This window comes from Nelumbo lutea, chromosome 3, assembly GCF_056320005.1.
Source record: "Nelumbo lutea isolate HS-2025 chromosome 3, American lotus-T2T, whole genome shotgun sequence".
NCBI classification, from domain to species: Eukaryota; Viridiplantae; Streptophyta; class Magnoliopsida; order Proteales; family Nelumbonaceae; genus Nelumbo; species Nelumbo lutea.
This window is the reverse complement of record NC_142686.1, coordinates 115,794,978-115,817,721: the sequence shown is the minus strand read 5'-3', so window position 1 is coordinate 115,817,721 and position 22,744 is coordinate 115,794,978. Positions and strand designations below refer to the sequence as shown.

The 22,744-nt window shown below is 39.1% G+C and overlaps 2 protein-coding genes across 3 annotated transcripts; one reads left to right on the top strand and one right to left on the bottom strand.

The window, feature by feature from the left end:
* Positions 1-597: 597 nt before the first annotated feature.
* Positions 598-12,093, top strand: CAF2 (RNA-binding CRS1 / YhbY (CRM) domain-containing protein). The gene is made up of 6 exons (XM_088977188.1): positions 598-1,548; positions 1,697-1,824; positions 2,861-3,086; positions 4,220-4,347; positions 10,775-10,904; positions 11,471-12,093. The coding sequence occupies exons 1-6, from the start codon at positions 876-878 to the stop codon at positions 11,830-11,832; spliced, it is 1,647 nt and encodes a 548-aa protein (XP_088833314.1). The 5' UTR covers positions 598-875; the 3' UTR covers positions 11,833-12,093.
* Positions 12,094-12,665: 572 nt separating this feature from the next.
* LOC148867862 (S-adenosylmethionine synthase 5-like) lies at positions 12,666-16,048 on the bottom strand. Of its 2 annotated transcripts, none has more exons than XM_088977189.1 (2): positions 15,947-16,048; positions 12,666-14,260 (listed from the first exon to the last, which is right to left on the bottom strand). In XM_088977189.1, exon 2 carries the CDS (start codon positions 14,250-14,252, stop codon positions 13,071-13,073), a length of 1,182 nt encoding a protein of 393 aa, XP_088833315.1. In that variant the 5' UTR covers positions 14,253-14,260; positions 15,947-16,048; the 3' UTR covers positions 12,666-13,070. The 2 variants fall into 2 exon arrangements, with proteins under 2 accessions (XP_088833315.1, XP_088833316.1); XM_088977190.1 differs by having other exon boundaries at positions 12,666-14,255.
* Between the last annotated feature and the right edge of the window lie 6,696 nt (positions 16,049-22,744).

The following is a 22,744-nucleotide window of genomic DNA, read 5'->3' as shown; positions in this document are numbered from 1 at the left end:
TTCCGAGATCATCACAGTGGTCTGAGTCGGTATCCCCGAGCTGATGCTTTTAAGTTCCGAACTGGGTTGAATGTCGAAGTGCCTTGGGGTCGAGGTGATCCTGTCGCGATCTTGTACCGAGGTGATCTCGTCCCAAGGTAACTTTGTCTCGAGGTGACCTTGTTCCAAAGTGGTTGAATGTCCAAGCTCGATCTATTGCGAACTGATCATATCAGGCTGAGTTGTTATCTGAATCAGGTCATGTCCACGTGTCCCCTCTTTACTAGGTCAGGCCAAATCACCCTCAGTTTTTTATATTAGTTACCCGAAACCAAACAGATTTCTTAAAAATGTCAAACCAAAATCGAACCAATTAATTCAATTAACTAGAACCTTCGATTTGATCTCATCGGTTTGGTTTGCTTTTTTAGTTTTTGTTTAACTTAATCCAATTTCATCGTGATTGGTTATTAGAATTTTTTACACGCAGCAAGGTGAGGAGCATATCCCGAATGGACTAATAATCGATGGGATCTGCTCATCACACTTGCGCGACTCACATGCACATTCACCGTGTGCATTAGAAGCATTTCCCGTGAATAACAAGTTAAAAGTACCGATGCATGGTGGGAAATGCATGTGAGGCGCCCTCTGTGAGAAGAAGATACGGTCTCGACTGATCCACTCTATCCCGAACCAGAGACCCGACGTGGCAACGCCCGGATGGATGTCCCTGAGCCTGCGAATTAGCCAGATATTAAAAGGAACACGAGAAGTCAGAAGATAACCGTCGCCCGCAAAAATATCCCACAGCCCAAAGAGCCGCAACGGAGTGACGGAACTTCACTCTCTCTCTCTCTCTCTCTCTCCTGCACTCATTTTTTCTGAGATTAGGAATGTCGATTCTGGCAACCTTACCAGGATTATTCAATCGTTTCTCTTCAATGCCTTCAAACCCTGGCATTAATGAGCCCAATGCCTCAATACCTCCATCCCTTCCAATTCCAATCCCTAAATACCCCAAAGTCGTAAAATCCCGAAGAACGCTGAAAACACTTTCCCAATCCGAACAGCCTTTACATAATTCTTCAAATCCTGCTTTCAAATCCGTTCATCGACGGACAAAGTATCACAAGCCCGTCTCTGACGGAGTAATTGCATCAGACGGTGATCGCGCCGTTGTCGTTGGAGAGTCTGGAGTATCTTATCTCCTCCCAGGAGCTCCATTCGAGTTTCAATTCAGCTACTCAGAGACGCCCAAGGTTAAGCCCTTGGCCATCCGAGAACCTGCTTTCTTACCATTTGCTCCTCAAACTATGCCAAGGCCGTGGACCGGAAAGGCTCCATTGAAGGAAAAGAAGAAGAAAATCCCACTGTTTGATGCATTTAATCCACCACCCCCGGAAACGAAGGGGGTGAAGCATCTAGAAATGCCGAGGCCTTTTGTTCTCGGAGAGTTTCCAAAAGAAGGGAAAACGAGGGAGGAGATACTAGGGAAGCCTCTAACCAAAGCGGAGGTTCGAGCACTTGTTAAGCCTCTATTGTCTCATAATCGCCAAGTCAATCTTGGTAAGAAGCTCTGGCCTCTGGGTGTTTCGAGCTTAGAAGTTTGTAACGTCTGATATTTCCACTCCCGCCTCAGTATAATGGAGACTATTGTTTCATGCTAATTATTTCGTGAATTGGGTTGAAGCCATTTTTTTTACCACTGCTGTAGGAAGAGATGGGTTAACCCATAACATGTTAGAGTTGATTCATTCCCATTGGCGGCGGCAGCCTGTTTGTAAGGTCAGATGCAGAGGTGTTCCGACTATTGATATGCGGAACGTTTGCCACCATCTTGAGGTTTTTTTCAACACATAAATGCGATTCTTATCTGTGATTTTAGTTCCAATTCCTTGACATATGACTCAGTTGATTTGTGGTTTACAGAGATTTCTCATTACGTGTTTAATTCATATTTAATCTACATTTGTCTTCTTTCCCCTATGTTATTTTTGATGGGGTCATGTTGATTCCTTTGAGATAGTCTTCCTAGTTGAAATCTGACTTCTAAGGTTACCGTGATATTTCTTTTGATTAGTAACCTACCATGATATTTAATCTGTGTTTCCAATACAACTAATATATCAAAAACATCAATAAGAACTTCATTTATGTAGTAGATGGTGAATTAGAATGACAAGAACAAATGGGTATAGATCAAGGGTTAAACCATTGCTCAATATGATTACTGCACATGGGGAATGATGATATCATAATTGTAAAATTTTCCTGTTCTTAGTCCTATTTTTTTCTGATAGGTCTTTCTCAGTCCTGCTTTTGACACTTTTTCTCCTTTTTGAGACTATAAATATGGTACTTGTTTAGTTTCTACTTCCATCTTCTTGCTCTTAAGAAGAGTTTTGTGGTTTGTTTTTGGATCAGCATCTAATTTCTAATGCTTTCTCAATCTCAATGCTGGGCAATAATTGCTCAGGTATGGATGATTAATCCATCCAGCTGGTATTTCTGTACTTCTTGTTTAGAAGATAAACTCAAGTTTTCATTTCGGACATTTTTTTTGTTTCTATCATTTCTCCTGTTCTGACTTTTTTTTTCCACAATAGCAACAGTTTTGCTAGAAAGGAAGACAAACCATTTGACTTTTACCCTTGCAACCATTAGTTCCTGGTTCCTATCCCATTTTGAACACTCAACCCTTCCCCCATGAGAAAGAGAAGGAAAAAGGCATATTCTAAGATGCCTATTCCTTGCATACTTGATAAAGCCTCAATTTAATGATGATTAATCATAAAAAGGAATTGGATCTACTTATTTCATCATATTCACAGGGAAGATTCCTGCATTCATTCTGCTTAAATTTTATTTGCAATGGCAGGAAAAAACTGGGGGCAAGATCATACATCAAGTTGGTGGTGTCATTTATCTTTTTCGTGGTAGAAATTATGACCATCGAACTCGTCCAAGATACCCAATAATGCTTTGGAAGCCAGCTACTCCTGTTTATCCAAAACTTATCCAGGAAGCTCCAGAAGGACTGACAAAACTGGAAGCAGATGACTTGCGAGCAAAAGGAAAGAGTCTTCTGCCAATATGTAAACTAGGTAAAACACAAATGACTTGTTTCTGGCTTGATATTATTTATTTATTTATTTTTGTGTAAGAAAGCATGGTTACCATGTTTGAGTTGTGAACTTAGTTTTGATATTGTAATGGAAGACCTGTATTGGAATTAAATGGGAAAACATCTCTCAACCCAACTCAGCAGAGCCTTATCAGTTGCCCCTACTATTTAAGGTCTGCCTACATGAATCCTGTTCTGCCATTGCACTCTATGAAGAGACATTTTCACAGTCAAATAATATGACTTTAGACCATTTCTTGCTACCTCATTTCATGTCCTCTATGACCTCCTTTGCTCATTTAGAGCTTTCTATTTGTGCCAAGTCACTCCGCAATAGTGCAGCCATGGGTCTTCTTGACATCACTAAACCATTTTAGTTGACTTTTCCTCCTTGTCACCTACTGAGGCTATTTTTAAAGTTTTCTTGGATGCGTTTATTTCAAGTTCTTTTATCCCAATCTTACCTCTCATCTGGCCCCTCTAAACTCAACTTAATTTAACAAAGCATTGTCCCAACTACTTCAACCAATATCCTTTTTGGTTTGCTCCTAGCTCTTCTAGATTCTTCAACTTGCAACAAATTACTTCTTACTGGTGACCCTATCTTTTCTACTTTTCCCACTTACCTAGCCATTATACAGAGTAGAATTCAATCAAGGGATCTAATGTTTCAGAAAATAATTTTGTTGTTTGTATTATGGCTGGCAGTGCCTTTACATCTTGGACATAGATAGAAGTTATAGCTTTATATTTGGATATTTCAAAATAAGCTGCCTACCATTTAGTTGTTGGATATTCAATAAGCCTAGCTGTCAACATCTTTCTAATTATGCTTGTATCGAATGAATCTTTTTTTACAAAGTCTCAAGTACAAAGTGGGTAATTATTTTTTTTCAGATACTGTTAGTTGTTTGCATCTCAGCTGGTTAGATTGGATGCTTTGAATCCATGGTGGTCCTTGAGTACTTATTTATGCTTAATTTCCAAATAAATTACTGATTTTATGCTTTTAATAATCAAGAGATTTCTCTTGTTTCACTTTTTTCTCTTTTTCTCCCTAGAGTTGGTACAACATCATTTGTTATAACTAAAATCTGTTCTTTCTCAATGCAGCAAAAAATGGAGTGTACATTAACCTTGTAAAGGATGTTAGAAATGCTTTTGAAGAAAGCACTTTGGTTAAGATCGATTGTACAGGAATGCATACAAGTGATTATAAAAAGATAGGCGCCAAACTTAAGGTTTGTGTAGCTTTTTTTCCCCCAATTAGTTGTCATGGTCATACTGGGCACACACACACACACACACACACACACACATATATATATATATATATATTATATATATATATATATATATATATATATATATATATATATATATATATATATTCTAATATTTTTGAAGTTGGCTAAATTATTGAGAGTCAAGGATTGTTGATTAACTGTATTTTACAAGTTCAGATATATTCCCTTATAATAATTTTAGTTTTATTTTCTTATTTACATGTCTAGGAAAGCAACATATGGTAAATATCAATAAACATATTTTCCCATCAAAAGGAAAACATGTTTTATTTTCATAAACACTTGGACGTACTTTCCATTACAAATGAAGAATAAAACTTGAAATGGCACTAATTCATTAGGGTGTCTATTTTCTATAACAGGTATTTTACCTGTTGACTGGATGCTACTCGGCTTTGTCTCTGTTGCTAATTTCAGATCTGTATAAGTCATTGAGTTTCTGGTTGTTGTTGATTGCACCAATGTTAAACCAACCAGAAATTTCATCTTTTTCATCCATTTCTTCAAATGCTCCACTACTGGTTCAGTGGATATAATTGATACAAGAGCTCTTCTTGTTTCTTCTTTAATTCTTCTCTAATTATCTAGTTTTCCTTCTTAAATTTCTGGTTGCTTTTTGTTTATACTCCATAGTTTGAACCTTTGTTGGTAAACCTGTTTGTGCTTTTCAGCCTGTTAGAATTCCTTCTATATGTTAAGAGTGAGGGCATTTCTGTCCTTTTATGAATACTTGTATTTGGGCACCTATTCAAAGGCACCTTTGTAATTTTTCTTGTGAAGTAAAATGAAAAGTCTCTTGGCACCTTTGTAATTTCCTTCTTCTTTTTCTTCTTCTTCTTCTTTCAACTTGGTGTCAAAGCACCGCACGACCAAGGAAACTATCTGCTACTGGTCGTGACACATAGACAGACCTTCTGACGTTAGCATGCCATCGGTTGATATCAGCAATCTTTACAGTCGGCAGCATCCTCATGGGTTTTTGATGGTCATTGGTTTGCCCTGATTTTAGGGGAATTTTGGTACAAGTATCATGGTGGTTTGAAGTTGTTTTAGATTTTTCGGATGAAAATTGGCGAAAAATCTAGATCTAGAGTTTAGGGACTGCATGCTCGTATGGTCGGTGGTTGCTGCTAAAACCTCTTGTGTTTGAGTCATGGTAAACCCCTAGGTCTGCAGGTAGTCCTAAATTTTTTGGAGCCCTAAAACTTTTTTTGGGAACTTTCTTTCTTCTCATGTTTTGCCGTCACCGCCTACTTTTCCTAGATTTTTAGTTGTAACTCGTATCTAACCTTGTGGGAAAGGTGTTTGGGAGTTCAACTAGTGTTGGAATATTGTGATGCTGGTAAGAAATATTTTTTTTTGGAGAGGTTGTGACCGATGGACTCACACAAAGACGTCCTTGTACCTAGTTACCTACCTATGTTCTCCCGGGAAGCAATGACAATGCTGGAGGGCGGATTACTACTGTAAAACTTGATGGAACAAATTTTCTTGAATGGTCTCAATCAACCAAGCTTACAATTGATGGAAGAAGTAAGCTTGAATTTATCACCGGTAAGGAAGCTAAGCCGAAGCCTGAAGATCCAAACTATTCCAAATGGGAGCAGGATAATCTGCTAGTTATGTCATGGCTTGTATGCTCTATGTAGCCACACATCACCCGTAACTATATGTTTCAACAACTAAAGATATTTGGGACAGGCTAACTATTCTTAAGCGAAAAACACTGCTAGAATCTATCAGTTGCGAAGAGAAGCATGTATATGCGACAGGGGGAGAAATCTTGAGGCTTCGAAGTGGAAGGATCCTATTGATGCTGAACAGTTCAGAAAGTACATTGAAAGAAGCCAAGTTTTTTATTTTCTTGTTGGACTGAATGCTGATTATGACTTCACTAGGCAACATATCCTTAGTACTGATATTTTGTCACTCTCCATAGCATATTCTCTTGTGTAGAATGAAGAGAGTAGGAGGAATGTTATGATGCAAGCGTCTGTAGGCGAGCACACTACTCTTGTGTCCACAAAGCCTAAGCAAAGTTTTGGTAAACCTGAAGAGGTATTTTGTAAATATTGTAAGAAGCCGAAGCATACCAAGGATTGATGCTGGAAACTAAATCCCACTTGAAACTTAAGAAGTTTAAAACTGGAAAGAAAGTAAATGCTTATGTAGCTACTGCAACTTGCAAGTCATGATTCTCAGACTCGCATGCTTGAGGGAAATCCTCCTGCTCCGGCATCTACTCATGACACCTCTGATGTGATGGAAAATTTGAGAGGCATCTTACTCTATATTGAAAAGAGCGGGTTGCCTATACCTACTGGTGCAACCCGCTATTGCACTTGCGTGTCATACCCCATCCTCTAGCTCTTGGATAATTGACACAGGAGCTAGTGATCATATGATTGGTATGCCTTCCTACTTTACCACTTATAGACTTTTTTCAGGGAAAGGCAAGATTACCATTGCCAATGGATCCCAGACCCCAACTGCATAGAAATCTCTAAACTTTGTACTCCATATCCACAATTGCATAAAAATCTCTTATCTACTCGTTCTCTTACGAAGTCTCATAATTGCTTTATAACCTTCTTTCCATCTCATTGTGTCTTTTAAAACCTGAGTATGGGGAAGGCGATTGGCAGTGGACATGAAGTTGATGGAGTTTATCTTCTTGGTCAGTCTCCAATGTTAGGGTTGATGTGTCAGTTTGAGTCTTGTCATGATGAGAAGCTAAGTCAATTGAAATTGTGGTATCACCGTCTTGGGCATGTTTCTTTTGGTTCCTTGAAGTTTTTGTGTTCGAGTCCCTTGTCTAGTAATCTAGTTTTGGTATGCAATGTGAAGTCTGCCAACTATCAAAGCAATGTAGAACCACCTTTTTTGCAAGTAACAAAAGAAGTAATGTTGCTTTTCATTTAATACATATTGATGCTTGGGGACCTTATTCTATTCCATGTATGAATGATTATAAATATTTCATTCTCTTTGTTGATGACTACTCGCGGTATACTTAGTTGTATTTGATGAAGAGCCGAGATGAAGTTCCTTCAATTGTGAAAGGCTTCTTCAATATGGTGAAGACACAGTTTGAGAAGATCAAGATTATTAGATCTGATAATGCAAAGGAGTATTTTGAAAAGCACTTACAAACCTTCCTTGTAGAAAAATGAGTGGTTCACCAGAGTTCTTGCCCTCAATACTCCCCAACAAAATGGGGTATCTGAGAGGAAAAATAGACATGTGATTAAAGTTTCCAAATCCTTGTTATTCCAGATGCATGTTCCAACTTGGTTTTGGGGGGATGCTTAAACGACTGTATATCTTTTTTTTTTTTTCTGATCAGTTTAAACAGTTGTACATCTTATTAACAAACTTCCCTCGTGGACCCTTCATCTCCAATCTCCTCGTCAACTTCTTTTTTCTTGATGAGGATACATTCCATCTTCCTCCCAAGGTTTTTGAGTGTGTCTGCTTCGTCTATGACATGAGTCCTTTTAGGCTGAAATTTGATCAAAAGTTTATCAAGTGTCTTATTGGGACATTTTTTTAGTCTAAAAGGGGTATCGTTGTTACGACCCTTGTTCTAGAAAAAGGTATGTGTCCAAAGGTATCACACTCCCTTCTTCTCCGTTTCTCGTCCTTCTCTTCAAGGGGAGAATATTAAGGAAGATCGAACTCCCTTTTGTATGCCAATTCCTGCAACTGATATTGTCAATCCTTCTTCTCCTCCTCCTTGTGGTGGTAATAGTCCTCCTTTGCCTTCTCCTATTCCTCACTCTTGGCATTAGTGGTTCGTCAAACGAAAAAAGAGAATGACTCCAGATATTGAATGTCCATTGCAATCTGACCTCCCAGGCTTAGTTCATTTGGATTCTAAACCTCTTCCTATTTCTAATGCCTGTGTTGAATCTGTTGTTGAGCCTCCTCTTATAGATTCTAACCTTAACCTTCCTATAGCAATTCATAAAACAAGACAGACATGTGCTAAGTATCCTATTTCAAACTGTCTCTTATGATACTTTATCACCCTCTTATTGTGCCTTGTGCCCATATCTCTTCTATTGTTTATGCTTTTATCCCTCACAATGTTATTGAGGCAGTGCAGTCCCCTCATTGGAAGGATGCTATAAACCAGGAAATAGAGGCATTTGAAAAAAACCAGACATGGGAAATTGTTTCTCTTCCAGAAGGCAAAGTTCATGTTGGATGCAAGTGGGTTTACACAATGAAGCATAAAGCTAATGACTCAATTGAAAGGTTTAAAGTTTGACTTGTGGCAAAAGGGTACACTCTGTCTTACATCATTGATTACTAGGAAATGTTTGCTCCAGTAGCCAAGATGAATTCAATTCGAAATATCATGTTTTTTGTTGCCGACTACTCTTGGCCCTTGTATCAAATGGATGTTGAGAACACCTACCTTAATGGAGACCTTCAGGAAGAAGTTTACATGGAACTTCCTCTAGGAGTGAACATCCCTAAGAGTGAAGGAAAAGTTTGTAGTTTGAAGAAATCCATTTATGGCCTTAAACAGTCCCTTAGAGCTTGGTTTGACAGATTCAGAAAAGCCATCTTAAAAATTGGCTTCTCACAATCACAAGCTGAGCATACCCTGTTTGTTAGGAGAGAAAATGGAAAAATAACTATGTTGGTGATGTTGTTACTACAAGGGATGAGATCTTTGGGATTGCTAAATTGAAGTCTTTCCTTGTTACTGAATTCGAAATTAAGGATCTTGGAAATCTCAGGTATTTCCTAGGGATTGGGATTGCAAGATCAAAGAGGGGCATTTATATTTCTTAGAGGAAATATGTCCTTGATTTGCTTTAGGAGGTAGGAAAAATGGATTGTAAACCAGCTAAAACTCCAATTGATCCCAATCATAAGTTGGGAATTGATGATGGAGATGTCCTTCCTGGCAAAGATGTGTATCAGAGATTTGTCGGTCACCTTTTCTACTTGTGTTTGACTAGACCAAATATATCATATGCTGTAAGTGTGGTTAGCCAATACATGCACAAGCCTAAATCATCTCATATGCAAGCATTGAATAGAATACTTGTCTATTTGAAGGGATGTCCAGGAAAAGAGATGTATTCTAATCATGGGCATTTGAAGATATAGGTCTATTCTGATGCCGATTGAGCAGGTTCTATTGATGATAGGTGGTCTACTTCTCGCTATTGTACCTTGGTGGGTGGTAATGTTGTATCTTGGAGAAGCAGGAAGCAATCAATTGTGGCTCGATCTAGTGCAGAGGCAGAGTATAGAACTATGATGCACGAGGTCTCAGAATTGTTGTGGCTAAAGAACTTGTTGATAGAAATGGAGTGCAGATTGATACTTCAATGATATTATATTCTGACAATCAAGCTGCCATAAACATGGCCCACAACCCTGTACAATATGATCATACAAAGCATATAGAGGTTGATCAACATTTCATTAGAGAAAGAGTTGCGAGTGGAGAGATTTGTCTACCTTATGCAGTGCTTTAATTTTTTGGCTTTTTTTTTTGAATTTTCTGACATTTTTTTTTTATTTTTTAGCTTTTTTTTTTCTTGTATTTTTGTGCTTTGCTTCAAAAAGTGCGCGCCTCGCCTTGCGCCTCAGGCACAGATTGACCCCTGCACCTTGCACTTTTAAAACACTGATTGGGCATGAATATCTATGCTCAGCTTGAGGGGAAGTGTTGAGAGTGTGAGGGCATTACTGTCCTTTTATGAATATTTGTATTTGGGTGCTTATTCAAGGGCACCTTTGTAATTTTGCTTGTGAAGTAAAATGAAAAGTCCCTTGGTGTGAACAGTAACACACCAAGCATTCTCAACACTTTTCTTTTCAACATCTCTAAGCCTTTCAATCTATAGAACACTTCTATAACCTAGAGCAGCTGTAAGATTAATTCCTCACCTCTATTTCCTTTTCTTTTTATTTGTAAAAGACAAGCTATCTAGTTGATGCTTTATTGAATTCAGAGCTGAATTTTGAATTAGTCCAGTTGAGAAATTTTGGTCCATGATCAGGGAATGACCTGAACCCCCCCCCCCCCCCTGTGGAAATAAAGAAGAGAAAATATGGAAGAAAAAGAAAAAGAAGAGATTCTTTCTTGGCATGTGATGAAGCACAAAATAATTTAATGTGATTCAGTGGACATGTTCTTAATAAAGAAAAAAAACACATGGAATTGACTAAAGCTAAGACCAATACCTTGTATGGTTGTGCCCTGTAGAACTAGATACCCAGTTGCCTCCACATGAACAGGAATAATCCCTTCTTTAGAATGGAGTAAATAAAACTGATGCAGTTCTATTATTTTTTCTTATTATTTATCTCACCGCATTTTGTCAGTTTACAGGAATTGGTTCCTTGTGTTCTACTGTCCTTCGATGATGAGCAGGTTTTGATGTGGAGGGGCAGATATTGGAAATCAATGTCTGCAGATCACAACACTGGCAGTGGTATCTCATCTGGTTTGGATTGTACTGGTAGGTGTCAAAAGAGACGAAGGATAAATTATTTTGCACACATCTGCATTTATGCCAACAGCGATGTAAACAAATTGTAGATATCAACAAGTCAATTGATACTTCTGGCACCAATGATGCGTCATCTACATTAGCACATGATCCTACCCTGAGAAATCTGGGTAAAGCCCAATTATTATCCCAACACCCAGGTGGATAGGTAACTTGAACCTTAGATTTTATGAATTTGTTGGCATAAAACAATCATCAATTGATTCTCTTCCTTGGTCAATTTGGAAAGTAATGAGGGGAAATACCCACCCTATTTCTGCACTAGTAATTGGGACCAGCAAGGCAGCCATAAAAGGCATTTTTGCCCTATTTTCTAGTCCATGGACCTGAGCCTGATATTATCTTGGCTGTGTTTTCCTTTTTTGGTTTAAGTAATGGCCGCAGCACCTTTTTGTCCATCGAGATAACGTACATGTTATCTACTATCAGATATTAATGAAATACCTCTGACGTCTGTTCTTTCTTTCGTTTTTCTTTTTGTTTTGTTTTTTTTTTTTTAATTCTGGGCTTTCCAGGCAAGGTGGAGGATGCAAGACCAGTTGATCGTAAAACAGAGATATCAAGCCATAGAATGATGTCCTTGTGGAAGCAGGCAATAGAGTCAGGGAAGGCAATTATGCTGGATGATATTGATGTTGGTCCCGATGCTCTTCTGGACAAAGTTGAGGCATTTTCTTGCACCTCACAGGCCACAGAACACTCATATTCAGCATTGGTTTTTTCTACTGGAGATACTAGTGGCATGGAAGCAGCAAATGCAGATGGAGTAGAGGCAGATTCTATCAGAAGTGATGATTTTGACGAGGATAACTTTGGTGGTGAGGGAGAAGACGAGGATTATTTTAGTGCTCGTTTGAAGAGGAATCCATTCCTTTAGGATCATTACATGTTGATTCAATTACTGAGCGATTCCTTTGATGATTAAATGTGCAAATAAAGTTTTCTTTTTGCTTGTGCATCATGTATGTTTAGCATGCTTTTTGCTAAGATCTTGGAAATTGGAATAGAGTTGTACAAAATGATAAATACGAGTTTGGGTGGGTGGGTTGCGTTGTGACATGTTTATTGTGATTATAAATACAAATGTAAGGTTTGGAAATGCAATATACACACTGTACATATTTGTACTCTTCCCAAACTGACCTAGTGAATATGGATGCGTATGCGCGCTGGTAGGTATTATTAAGGGTGGAATGACTAGCCTAAAACTCAACTTATTTTATTATTTATTTATAATAATCTAAAATTTATATATTATTGACTTTTTTTGAGTTTTTAGTATATCGATGCGTACATTGATGTTGACGGTGAAAAAGAGGGGGGTGGGTTAAATCTACTCTTTCAGAATTGCATAGTCTCGTTTACGCATCTCTTTTTCTGGTGGATTGAAGCTGCCTGGTTTCTTCTTTTGGCTTTGGCAATGTGGTTAAGGCCTAAATGTTGTGCAGAAAATCCACTCGTGATTCCATGGAAACATCTTACACTATCAGATGCGCGGCTTTACTTGGCTGAAACACGTAAATATATGTATATGTTTGGGAAACAAAACATGAAAAGAAATTCCCTAGGGATGAGAGTGGAAACTGGTAGAAATGCGTATCATGCAGCCAAACGCAAAGAACTATGATACGCATTCCCTGATGGTCATCTCAAGTTTTACCACCAACCATCTTAGTAACTACGATCCTTTTAAGTTTCAAAGAATTCGAGTAAATAAATTTACTGCCATACAGCCGCGTCCCTTAATCCGCACTTGAACGTTTAAAAGATGCCGTTCGTTATGCAGGTATTGGAATGGAGGCGACGGGTTTTTTTTATTCCTTTTTTCTTTCAATTCAGCCAAAAATCCATATTTTTCCACAAGACCGAGACCAAAACGAAGAAATGCAAAAAAGAAAAAAAAAGGAAAAACAAAGCAGAGCAAATCACAATCATAGTAAAAGTAAAACATGGGTCTACAGAATTGAGAGCAGCCAAGTATATTATTTATCACAGGTGTTGATGGAGATGGAGCAAATTAAGATTACTGGAGAGGGGGCTAGTAAGACGACGCAAGAAGAGAGGACAGAGACAGGGCAGGAGCCAGGAATAGGAGCACAAAAACATAGTGGACCATTAATCTTGGGGCTTATCCCACTTGAGGGACTTCACCACCTCCCATGTGAAGTCAGGGTCGTCTCTTCCAAAGTGACCGTAAGCCGCTGTCTTCAAGAACCTGCCATTGCCACCCCTCTTGAGGTCCAGGTTAATGGCAATCATTCCAGGCCTGAAGTCGAAGTTCTCCTTCACAATGTTAAGAATCTCCTTGTCAGGAATCTTTCCAGTTCCGTAAGTATCAACGAAGACGGACAAGGGCTCCGGAACACCAATGGCATATGACACCTGCACGATGCACCTCCTGGCAAGCCCATTGGCCACAATACTCTTGGCAGCCTGCCTCACAATGTAAGCTCCACTCCTGTCCACCTTGGTTGGGTCCTTGCCAGAGAAGGCACCACCACCGTGTGCTCCCCATCCACCATAGGTGTCAATGATGATCTTCCTTCCGGTGAGACCAGCATCACCATGAGGCCCACCAATAACGAATCGTCCTGATGGGTTGAGGTGGAAGATGGTCTTCTCATCCAGGTACTTGTCGGGAATGACTGGCTTAATTACGTGCTCCTTGAGGTCAGCTGCAATCTCATCATTGGTGACGGTCTCGTCGTGTTGAGTGGAGATGAGGACGGTGTGGACGCGGATGGGAACCATGGCACCATTATCGTTGTGGTACTCAACTGTAACCTGGGTCTTACCATCGGGTCTTAGCCAGGGGCAGGTACCGTTCTTGCGCACCTCGGTGAGGCGGGCACCCAACTTGGTGGCAAGAACGTGGCTAAGGGGCATCAACTCAAGGGTCTCGTCGGTGGCATAACCAAACATGTGGCCCTGGTCACCAGCACCGATCTCTTCGGGGCGCTTGGTGAGATGACCATGGACGCCCTGTGCAATATCTGGACTCTGCTGCTCAATGTTGACCAAGACCTTGCAGTTGTCAGCATCAAGACCCACATCATCAGAAACGAACCCAATCGAACGGCAGGTGTCACGCACAATCTTCTCGTAGTCTACGTTCGCCTTGGTTGTGATCTCCCCGAACACCATAACCATGTTGGTCTTGGTGCAGGTCTCGCATGCCACCTTACTGTCAGGGTCTTGTGCAAGGCAGGCGTCGAGCACCGCATCAGAGATCTGGTCGCAAAGCTTGTCGGGGTGGCCCTCGTTCACGGATTCGGATGTGAACAGAAATGTCTCCATTGTCTAAACTGCGGCAAAATTTTTCGTATGTTAAGTTAATGCACCAGAACAAACGCACCGATTCAGCAATTCTTATTCAAAGAAAATGAGATCCCCCATGAGTAGCCTGTAGCCTAGGCCACAGGCCCCACACATTATTCGACAACAGAAATTGGTTGACTAGTTTAACTTTAATACAATTTAAAGTCAAAGTAAAACTAGACACATAGTCATAGACATAGTCATAGACCAGATTATTTGAATCTCACCAAAAGCACAAGAGAGCGTATGTTCCCAGAGAATAAAATAAGAGAAAGAAAAAGTCTGGATTCTATCCGGCATGATTTCGGAAAAGCAGTTGGAGGGAATCTCAAAACAGAAAACTGGAAAAAGAAAAATATTCGCAGAATCGGAGCACGCTAACACACCTCCTAGGCACATCTTGACGATGGGCATGAACTAGATCCGAAGACACATGGTTTAAGTTAGATCCAACCACCAAAAATCCGGTGGGAAATCAGGTCAGAATCTTTTCAGAAGAAAATCTTTTCTTGAGTAGATCTAGGAAAGAGACCGACAATTATTGCCAGAAATTTGCGGAGAATGACTGGAAAAGGAAAAAAATTAGCTGTCTGCGTTCGACAGACTATTCACAGGGCTCTCCCAGCGTGACACTTAGTCCATAAGAATTCATTACAGAGCTGGAGGTATAGCTGTGTATGGGCTTAACATGTCACATGGAGAGAGCCTGTGGACAGCACAATCTGTCAAACATGGACGGCGAAAATTTTGTCGAAACAACAGGCTTCGAACATAATTGGACCAACCACAATGAAGAAATCACAAAAGCAACTAGAAAATGAAGGTACTATTTAAGCTACTGAAGCATTTCTAAGCTATTGCAACAAGCTGTGAAATAAGAGGCATTTAATTACGGGAAGGAGACGCAAGGGTTGGAAGAAGCAATTTATTTAGGATTTCAGACCCCTAAGAGTAATCCGGAACAATAAATATGTTGGAAGGGAAACATTCAGTTTGGAAGGAATATAAATACAAATATGTAGAGTGCAAGACCCTGTATTTTGTATTTATTTGCACTGTACATATTTGTATTTGTACTCTTTCCAAACTGAGCAACAGACAAATCAGATCCCCTTTTCAATGAGCATTTTAGTGAGATCGGAAACAATGTTCTCTCAGGAAGGACCCCAGAAATGAAAATCAAGCGAACGAATTTGTTGATCAATTGGTTCAAATAAAGGGCAGCAAAACAAAAGATCCTACACAAAACAGTTATCAGCTAAAAAAAATCAAGCGAAAGCTGAATTTCGCATAAGATTTACCCCAGATCGACTTACAAAAGCAGAAAACAGACAGAAATTCAGGATAGAACACTGTAGCGAGTACAAAACTCTTTGTTAAATGCATCTTTGAAGACAAACCCCATATTAACCACCGGATCTTACAATTTTTTAAGAGAAACCGTGCAAAACCTAAATGCTTGCTCCCAGCACAGCATTAGTAACTATACTTGAGCAAAAGTCTAATAGTGAGTCTGAAAACGGGTTTTACAGATTATTCCAAGAAATCAATCCAAAAGTACCGTAAACCATAGAACCAAAGTAGATCCGGCGAGTTTCGAGTGAGAAAAACAACTCGAAGCCCGTCGTAGCAGAAGATCTACGATATAGGAAAAGTGAAAAAAACGTAGGTACCTGAGCCGAGAAGCGAGTAGAGTCCTAAAGCTGTTACTAGCGCAGATCTGATCTGGGTTGTGGAAAGAGGACACCTCGGCCTTCTTTCGCGGAACTCAACACGACTCTTACCGAAGGCCTTGGTCCTATATTTATAGAGGAGCGGTCTCAGGAGTCCGTGTAGTTGGACGGGATTGCTCATTGCTGCAATGCTGAGTGGAATCCAGATCCAACGGTTGTTATTTATTACACTAACAAATCCAAACCGTTGGGTAGGAGAAATCTTGCGGCCAGGATTATCCGGATTCGGTGGGCGAGAATGACTGTCCACGAACCATCGAGGTAGTCGAGAGTCGAGACTCATCAGAGAGAGCTTCGGTAAATCCACCAACCCCGAATCCGGCTTATTCGGCTTGGCTTGGCTTTGTCTCCTTCATATTCGATTTAACTACATTTAAGAATTGATGTTTACCTGTCCGTTCAATTTTTTATCCAATTATACCCCATCGGTTTGGGTGTAAAACGGGTCGGGCCGTCCATGAACCGATACGGCTAAGGCTTATATGGGCCTCTGCTGGCCCAGCCCGTGCCAGCATGACCTGCTACAGTATGGGCGGCACGATCTAAACCGGATTTCCTGCACACTATTCTCTATCCGCCGTGAATTGCAGCCACATGTCGCCTTTTCAATTGCGAGGTGTGTCGCTGCAAATTAGGATCGATAGTGTATGGGTAGAAAAAGTGAGTAGGAAATCAAACCTGCACAACTGCTCACTAGGGGGTATTCGAACTGTGAGATATATTTTTTGAAACCAATCAATATTACCGATTTTTTTAAATCTCTGAACCGAATAATTAGTTGACTGGTTTCAGTTCTTCAGTTTCTCGAATTTTTATATTTATATATATTTTATAAATAAATGTATAAAATATATATCATACATTATATTATAAATAGTAAAAAATAAGTAATATAATATATTATAGATAATTTTAAATAATATATATATATATATATATATATATATATATCAGTTAACTGTTGGGTTTTTAATTTAACTGAAAACCAAACCAATCAATTCGATTAATCGAATTTTATAGTTCGGATTTTTTTGAAAAAAAAAAAAAAGTAAAGGAGGAGCAAGAACATGATATATACCAGCTTTCAGCTTGTTTGTCCACACACAATAATTATAGTTTCCGAGCTTTTGTTGGGAAATAGGGTCACTAAAATTTTAAGGAGAAGGCTTGAGGCATGTTTGAAACATTGTAACATTATTTATTTCTATTTAGTTTTATTGAGTTTGTTGTTGGGTTACAGACAAATTCGTTTCAAGATACAGCAAGACTTGGACGAGAATCTACAAATGGCAAAATTGAATAATCTCTGAATAAACATTCTGTGAGACAATAGCAAATGCTTGATTAATGCTTCTTAAATAATTTTTGAAGAATCATAGAACATAGAAAATGTGTTAATTCAAAAAAGATTCCTTGAACAGTCACAATTTCAAAAATTGTGAATGTTAAAAGGTAGTTAACAATTAATAATTGTTAACTTTGAATGGTGTTTCTTGATCACACCTGATTGAATTACAACCATTAATCACATCAACGATCAGCCTTGCACCAAAAGCCAAAGCTATCATTCGTGAGCCATACGGGTGTGAGCAAAGTGCTCTTCTAAAGCATGTCATTGCATCACATACATGCGTATACACACGTTACACGGTAACAAGCCTCCATACTCTCTTTATATCTAAGAGTGTAAATCAGTTCTTATTAAAAAACCCAAAGCAATTCTCATAATTTTTCAATGTAGGACAAATTAAAAATTAATTTTAATAAAAAAAAACTATTTTTCAAGACGTGTATAGACATATTTTTTCATGTAATTGATCAATCAAACCCATTAAATTTAACCTCTAATTAGACTAAAATTCAACAGTTTTATTAGTATTCAAGAAATTTGAGTGATAAGTTAAGTACATATCCTATGATTTAAAATTTAAAGTTTTTTAGACATGTGGTAGTCGTTTTCTATGTAGAGATCAAGTTCCCAGCCTTTCCGTCAAGCATCAATACCAAATTCACCGATCGGCAGCTGATCATCTGATCTTGTATGGACATGAATCCAGCTTTTACAGCCGATCCAACGGTTAACAAGAAGATAGCATTAACGGCAGAAAGAGTAACTAAATTATATATATGAACAATAATTAGATTTAGAATTTTAGATCCCACATAAATAGTCATTGATATGTCATAACATCCTCTTTCATAATTAAAGAGAAGAATTGGACGAGATCGGATTCACTCCTCACGTGATCATGTTTACAATGTAATCACAGTCAATTGCAACCGTGTATGGAGAATATTTTCGTATTTGTATATATTATTTATGGAGAGATATTTTCAATTTACAGCTGTATAAGTGGCTGTGAAGTAAAAGAGGTACGTGGGTTATTGGAGACCGGATCTGCTCCTCATACCGATTTCACACGCACATCTTACCATGCATTGGGAACATCTCTCATATTTATAAATTATTATTAATGGCAGATATTCCCAATGCACAGTGAATGTGTCTGTGAGGTACCCATGTGTGAGGAGCAGATCCCGTCTCGGGTTATTGATATTGGGGTGTTTGGATCTCATACTCACAAACCCTTCCACGCCTACAATCACATCATTATAGTTGGATATTAAGAATATTTCCTGTATTTACATGTTATCATAGATTGGAGATGTTCCTAGTGTATGGTTGTAACGTCTTGTGTTAAGATTCTTATGGGTAGGAGATCTCAATTGGATAGGTGCTCCTATGTATCCCTTTATTGGACAAATTTAATTAATTTAGTTGGTTATATTGCTATTGTGATTCAGCATTACATAACACAACCATCAGCTTGGCATAATCATCCACCGATGGGTTTAAAACGAGTGACCGTTGGAGTTTTTGGTGTGAATTGTCATCGATGCAAAAGTATATAGATGGAGTTCAACGCCAATGGATTTAAAACAAGTGACTGTTGGAACTTACACTCCAATCAAACGCATGAAAATATGAAACAGGAATGGAGTTTTATACTGATCTATATTATGCCAAACAAGTGGTGTTTAGTATCATTGTCATTTATCAGGAAAATGGCTTCAATTATACCAAATAAGCATTTCTTATAACACTGTTTCATTTTTTCTTTGGTGTAGCCGTTTATTAAGAAAAATGAATGTCTTGGATTCCATAAAAAAATGTTTTTTAGAAAGATATCAAAATGACATTTTTTGGCTTATGTGATGCATAATTGTTATAAAAAAATTAGAAAAAAAGTAATTTTTTTATGAGTTTTAGAAATAAATTCCTATAAAGAATTTTAGGCAATAATACCAAACACCGCCCTAATCAACGGATATATTAGAACGGGATTTTCATATCTATCGCAAACCGAATGATTCATCATTGGGCAGAGCAGTGTGGATAATTTTTATGCATCAAAACAAAAAAGAAGAGTGGATTTGTAGAATAGTAAGGGATGGATAATTTTGTTTAGAGGTCAATTGGGCCGAGCGGTGACCGAGGCTGGCCTTGGCCGTTGGAGTGCGAGAGTGAGGACAATGACTGACCCCCCATCCCCACGTGTCTGACTCAGGGCCCTGTAACGGGGTGGTCCCCCACTCCCTAATGTGTCTCAGCTTTGCTATGGCTCACTGGCTGTATCCACCCTAACCCAGCTCAGCTGTGACCTTTCTCTTTTATCATTATTACAAAGAAAAGAAAAGAAAAGCCCTAAAGCCAACCTCCATAAACAAATAAAAGCCATAAAGCCATACATACAATTCAATTCTAATGCACGTAGACGTTGTCGTCATCAAACAAAATCAGTCCACGTTCCACAGCTCATCCTCAACTTCCTCTTCCACTAAGGCCCTGTTTGGTTCATAGGAATAGAGGTCTTTAATTGGCATTGGAATGGGCTATTCTAATTCCAACTATTTGGTTGAGTGGAGTCAAAATCCCATTTCCATTTTGGTCATTCCTAACTCTTCCCTTGAGAATGAAATTCTATTCCTATTGATTTCAATTTCTATTCTCATTCTTATCTAAACCAAACATACTATTGGAATGGACCATTCTGATTCTGATTTCAGAGAATTCCAATTGCAAACCAAACGGATCCTAAATCATGTTAGAGTTCATTTTTCTATAACAATATCGAGCTGTGATCCCACCAAATAGGGATGGATTTGAGCCAAGTCAAGTACATTTTGCTATAACAATATCGAGTTGTGATCCCACCAAGTAGAGGTGAATTCGACTTGAGTTGTGTTCATTTTTTTATAATAGTGTTAAGCTGTGATCCCACCAAGTAGAGGTGGATTTGAGTCAAACATCTAACTATTCAACTTGGCTTGTCAAATAAACTATAAAGCTTGAACTAAAATTCAAGATTGATTCAAATTAGAGACTTGAGTTTGAATTCATCTCGAATAAAAAACTATAAAATTTGAATTCAAATTAGAGACTTGAGTTCATTTTCATATATCTATCGATTTTTGGGTGATCGCCAATTTTTTGTGCTAAGTACATCGTCATTTGGTCTGCTTCCAAGTGGCCGATGACTCAGGTCGAAGTGGAGAACTTTGGCTGCCGAGCTGAGTCGAGCTAGGCAGACTAGGTGGCGAGCTGGCTATAGTGCCGAGCTGCCTATGAGGTGTTGAGTTGCATGTGAGGTGTCGGGCTGCCTGTGAGGTGCCGGGCTGACCAAGTACTGCTGCCTATGAAGTGCCGAGCTGGATTTATGAGCTTCGTTGCTCTTTAGAGACTTGCAAGGAACCAAATGTCAGAGGACCCGGGGTGGCTAACCCGGCGAAGTTGCTTCGATGCTTAAGTCAGTACTCTCATAGTAGACTGCGAGCTAAAAATCACAAAGTATGAGAGCTAGAATATACTTACTTGCCCCCCTCATGTCATTGGGGTTGGTGCCTTTATATAGGCATGGTTTGGCGTGGGCTTCACGCACCATATCCGAGATTTCTACGAGGTCGTCTAAGTGGTTCAAGAATCCTGGAGGTAACCGCCATGCACGTGGACACCCTCCAGATCGTTCGGCACGTGGGCCAACTTCCAAGGATCGTGGGAGTGTTTGGATATGCATGCCGAATTCGTCAGCGAGCACGTCTTGCAAGTCGCCAGGTCGGCGCATGTGCTAGGTCACCAGGTCACGCCTGGGCCAGGCCGCCAGGTCAGTGCCTGTGCTGGGCCGCCAGGTCGCACCTGTGCCAGGCTGCCAAGTCACGCCTAGGCCAGGCCGCCAGGTCGGTGCCTGTGCCAAGCCGCCAAGTCGCGCCTGTGCCAAGCTGCCAGCTTGCGCCAAGGCCAGGCCGCCAAGTCACACCCGTGTTAGGCTGCCAGGTCACGCCAGGGCCAGGTCACGCCAGTGCTAGGCCTCTAGGTTGGACATCATCAACTTGGCTAAGGCAAATTGTTGCCTAAGTGGTTATGGGTGCCACCTAGTTGTTCCGAGGTGCCACGTGTCATATTATCATTGGAGGGCCAAATCCGCCCTCATCAACATCCTCTTTTATTATTAAAGAGAAGAATTGGAAGAGATCGGATTCACTCCTCACGTGATCATGTTTACAATGTAATCACAATCAATTGCAACCGTGTGTGGGGGATATTTTCGTATTTGTATATATTATTTATGGAGAGATATTTTCAATGTACAACTATACAAGTGGTTGTGAAGTAAAAGAGGTATGTGGGTTATTGGAGACCGGATCTGCTCCTCATACCGATCTCACACGCACATCCTACCATGCATTGGGAACATTTCTCGTATTTATAAATTATTATTCATGGGAGATATTCTCAATGCACAGTAGATGTACCTATGAGGTGCCCATGTGTGAGGAGCAGATCCCGTCTCGGGTTATTGATATTGGGGTGTTTGGATCTCCTACCCACAAACCCTTCCATGCCTACAATCACATCATTATAGTTGGATATTAAGAATATTTCCTATATTTACATGTTATCATAGATTGGAGATGTTCCTTGTGTATGGTTGTAATGTCTTGTGTTAAGATTCTTATGGGTAGGAGATCTCAATTGGATAGGTGCTCCTATGTATCCTTTTATTGGAAAATTTTAATTAGTTTAGTTGGTTATATTGCTATTGTGATTCACCATTACATAACACAACCATCAACTTGGTATAATCATCCACCGATGGGTTTAAAACGAGTGACCATTGGAGTTTTTGGTGTGAATTGTCATCGATGCAAAAGTACATAGATGGAGTTCAACGCCAATGGATTTAAAATAAGTGACTGTTGGAACTTTTTAAACTGTGATAATTAAGTAAAAATACATCAATAAAATTGATGGAGTATTTATATCGATGTAAAACTCAATCATATATAAGTAGATGTAAAACTTACACTCCAATCAAATGCATGAAAATATGAAACAGGAATGGAGTTTTATACTGATTCATATTTATATCGAAAATAAATGCAAACTGAAGATAAAATAATTCTATCCCAAACAAGTGGTGTTTAGTATCATTGTCATTTATCAGGAAAATGGCTTCAACTATACCAAATAAGCATTTCTTATAACACTGTTTCATTTTTTGTTTGGTTTATCCGTTTATTAAGAAAAATGAATGTCTTGGATTCCGTAAAATAATGTTTATTAGAAAGATATCAAAATGACAATTTTTGGCTTATGTGATGCCTAATTGTTATAAAAAATTTAGAAAAAAAGTATTTTTTCTCAGTTTTCAAAATAAATTCCTATAAAGAATTTTAGGC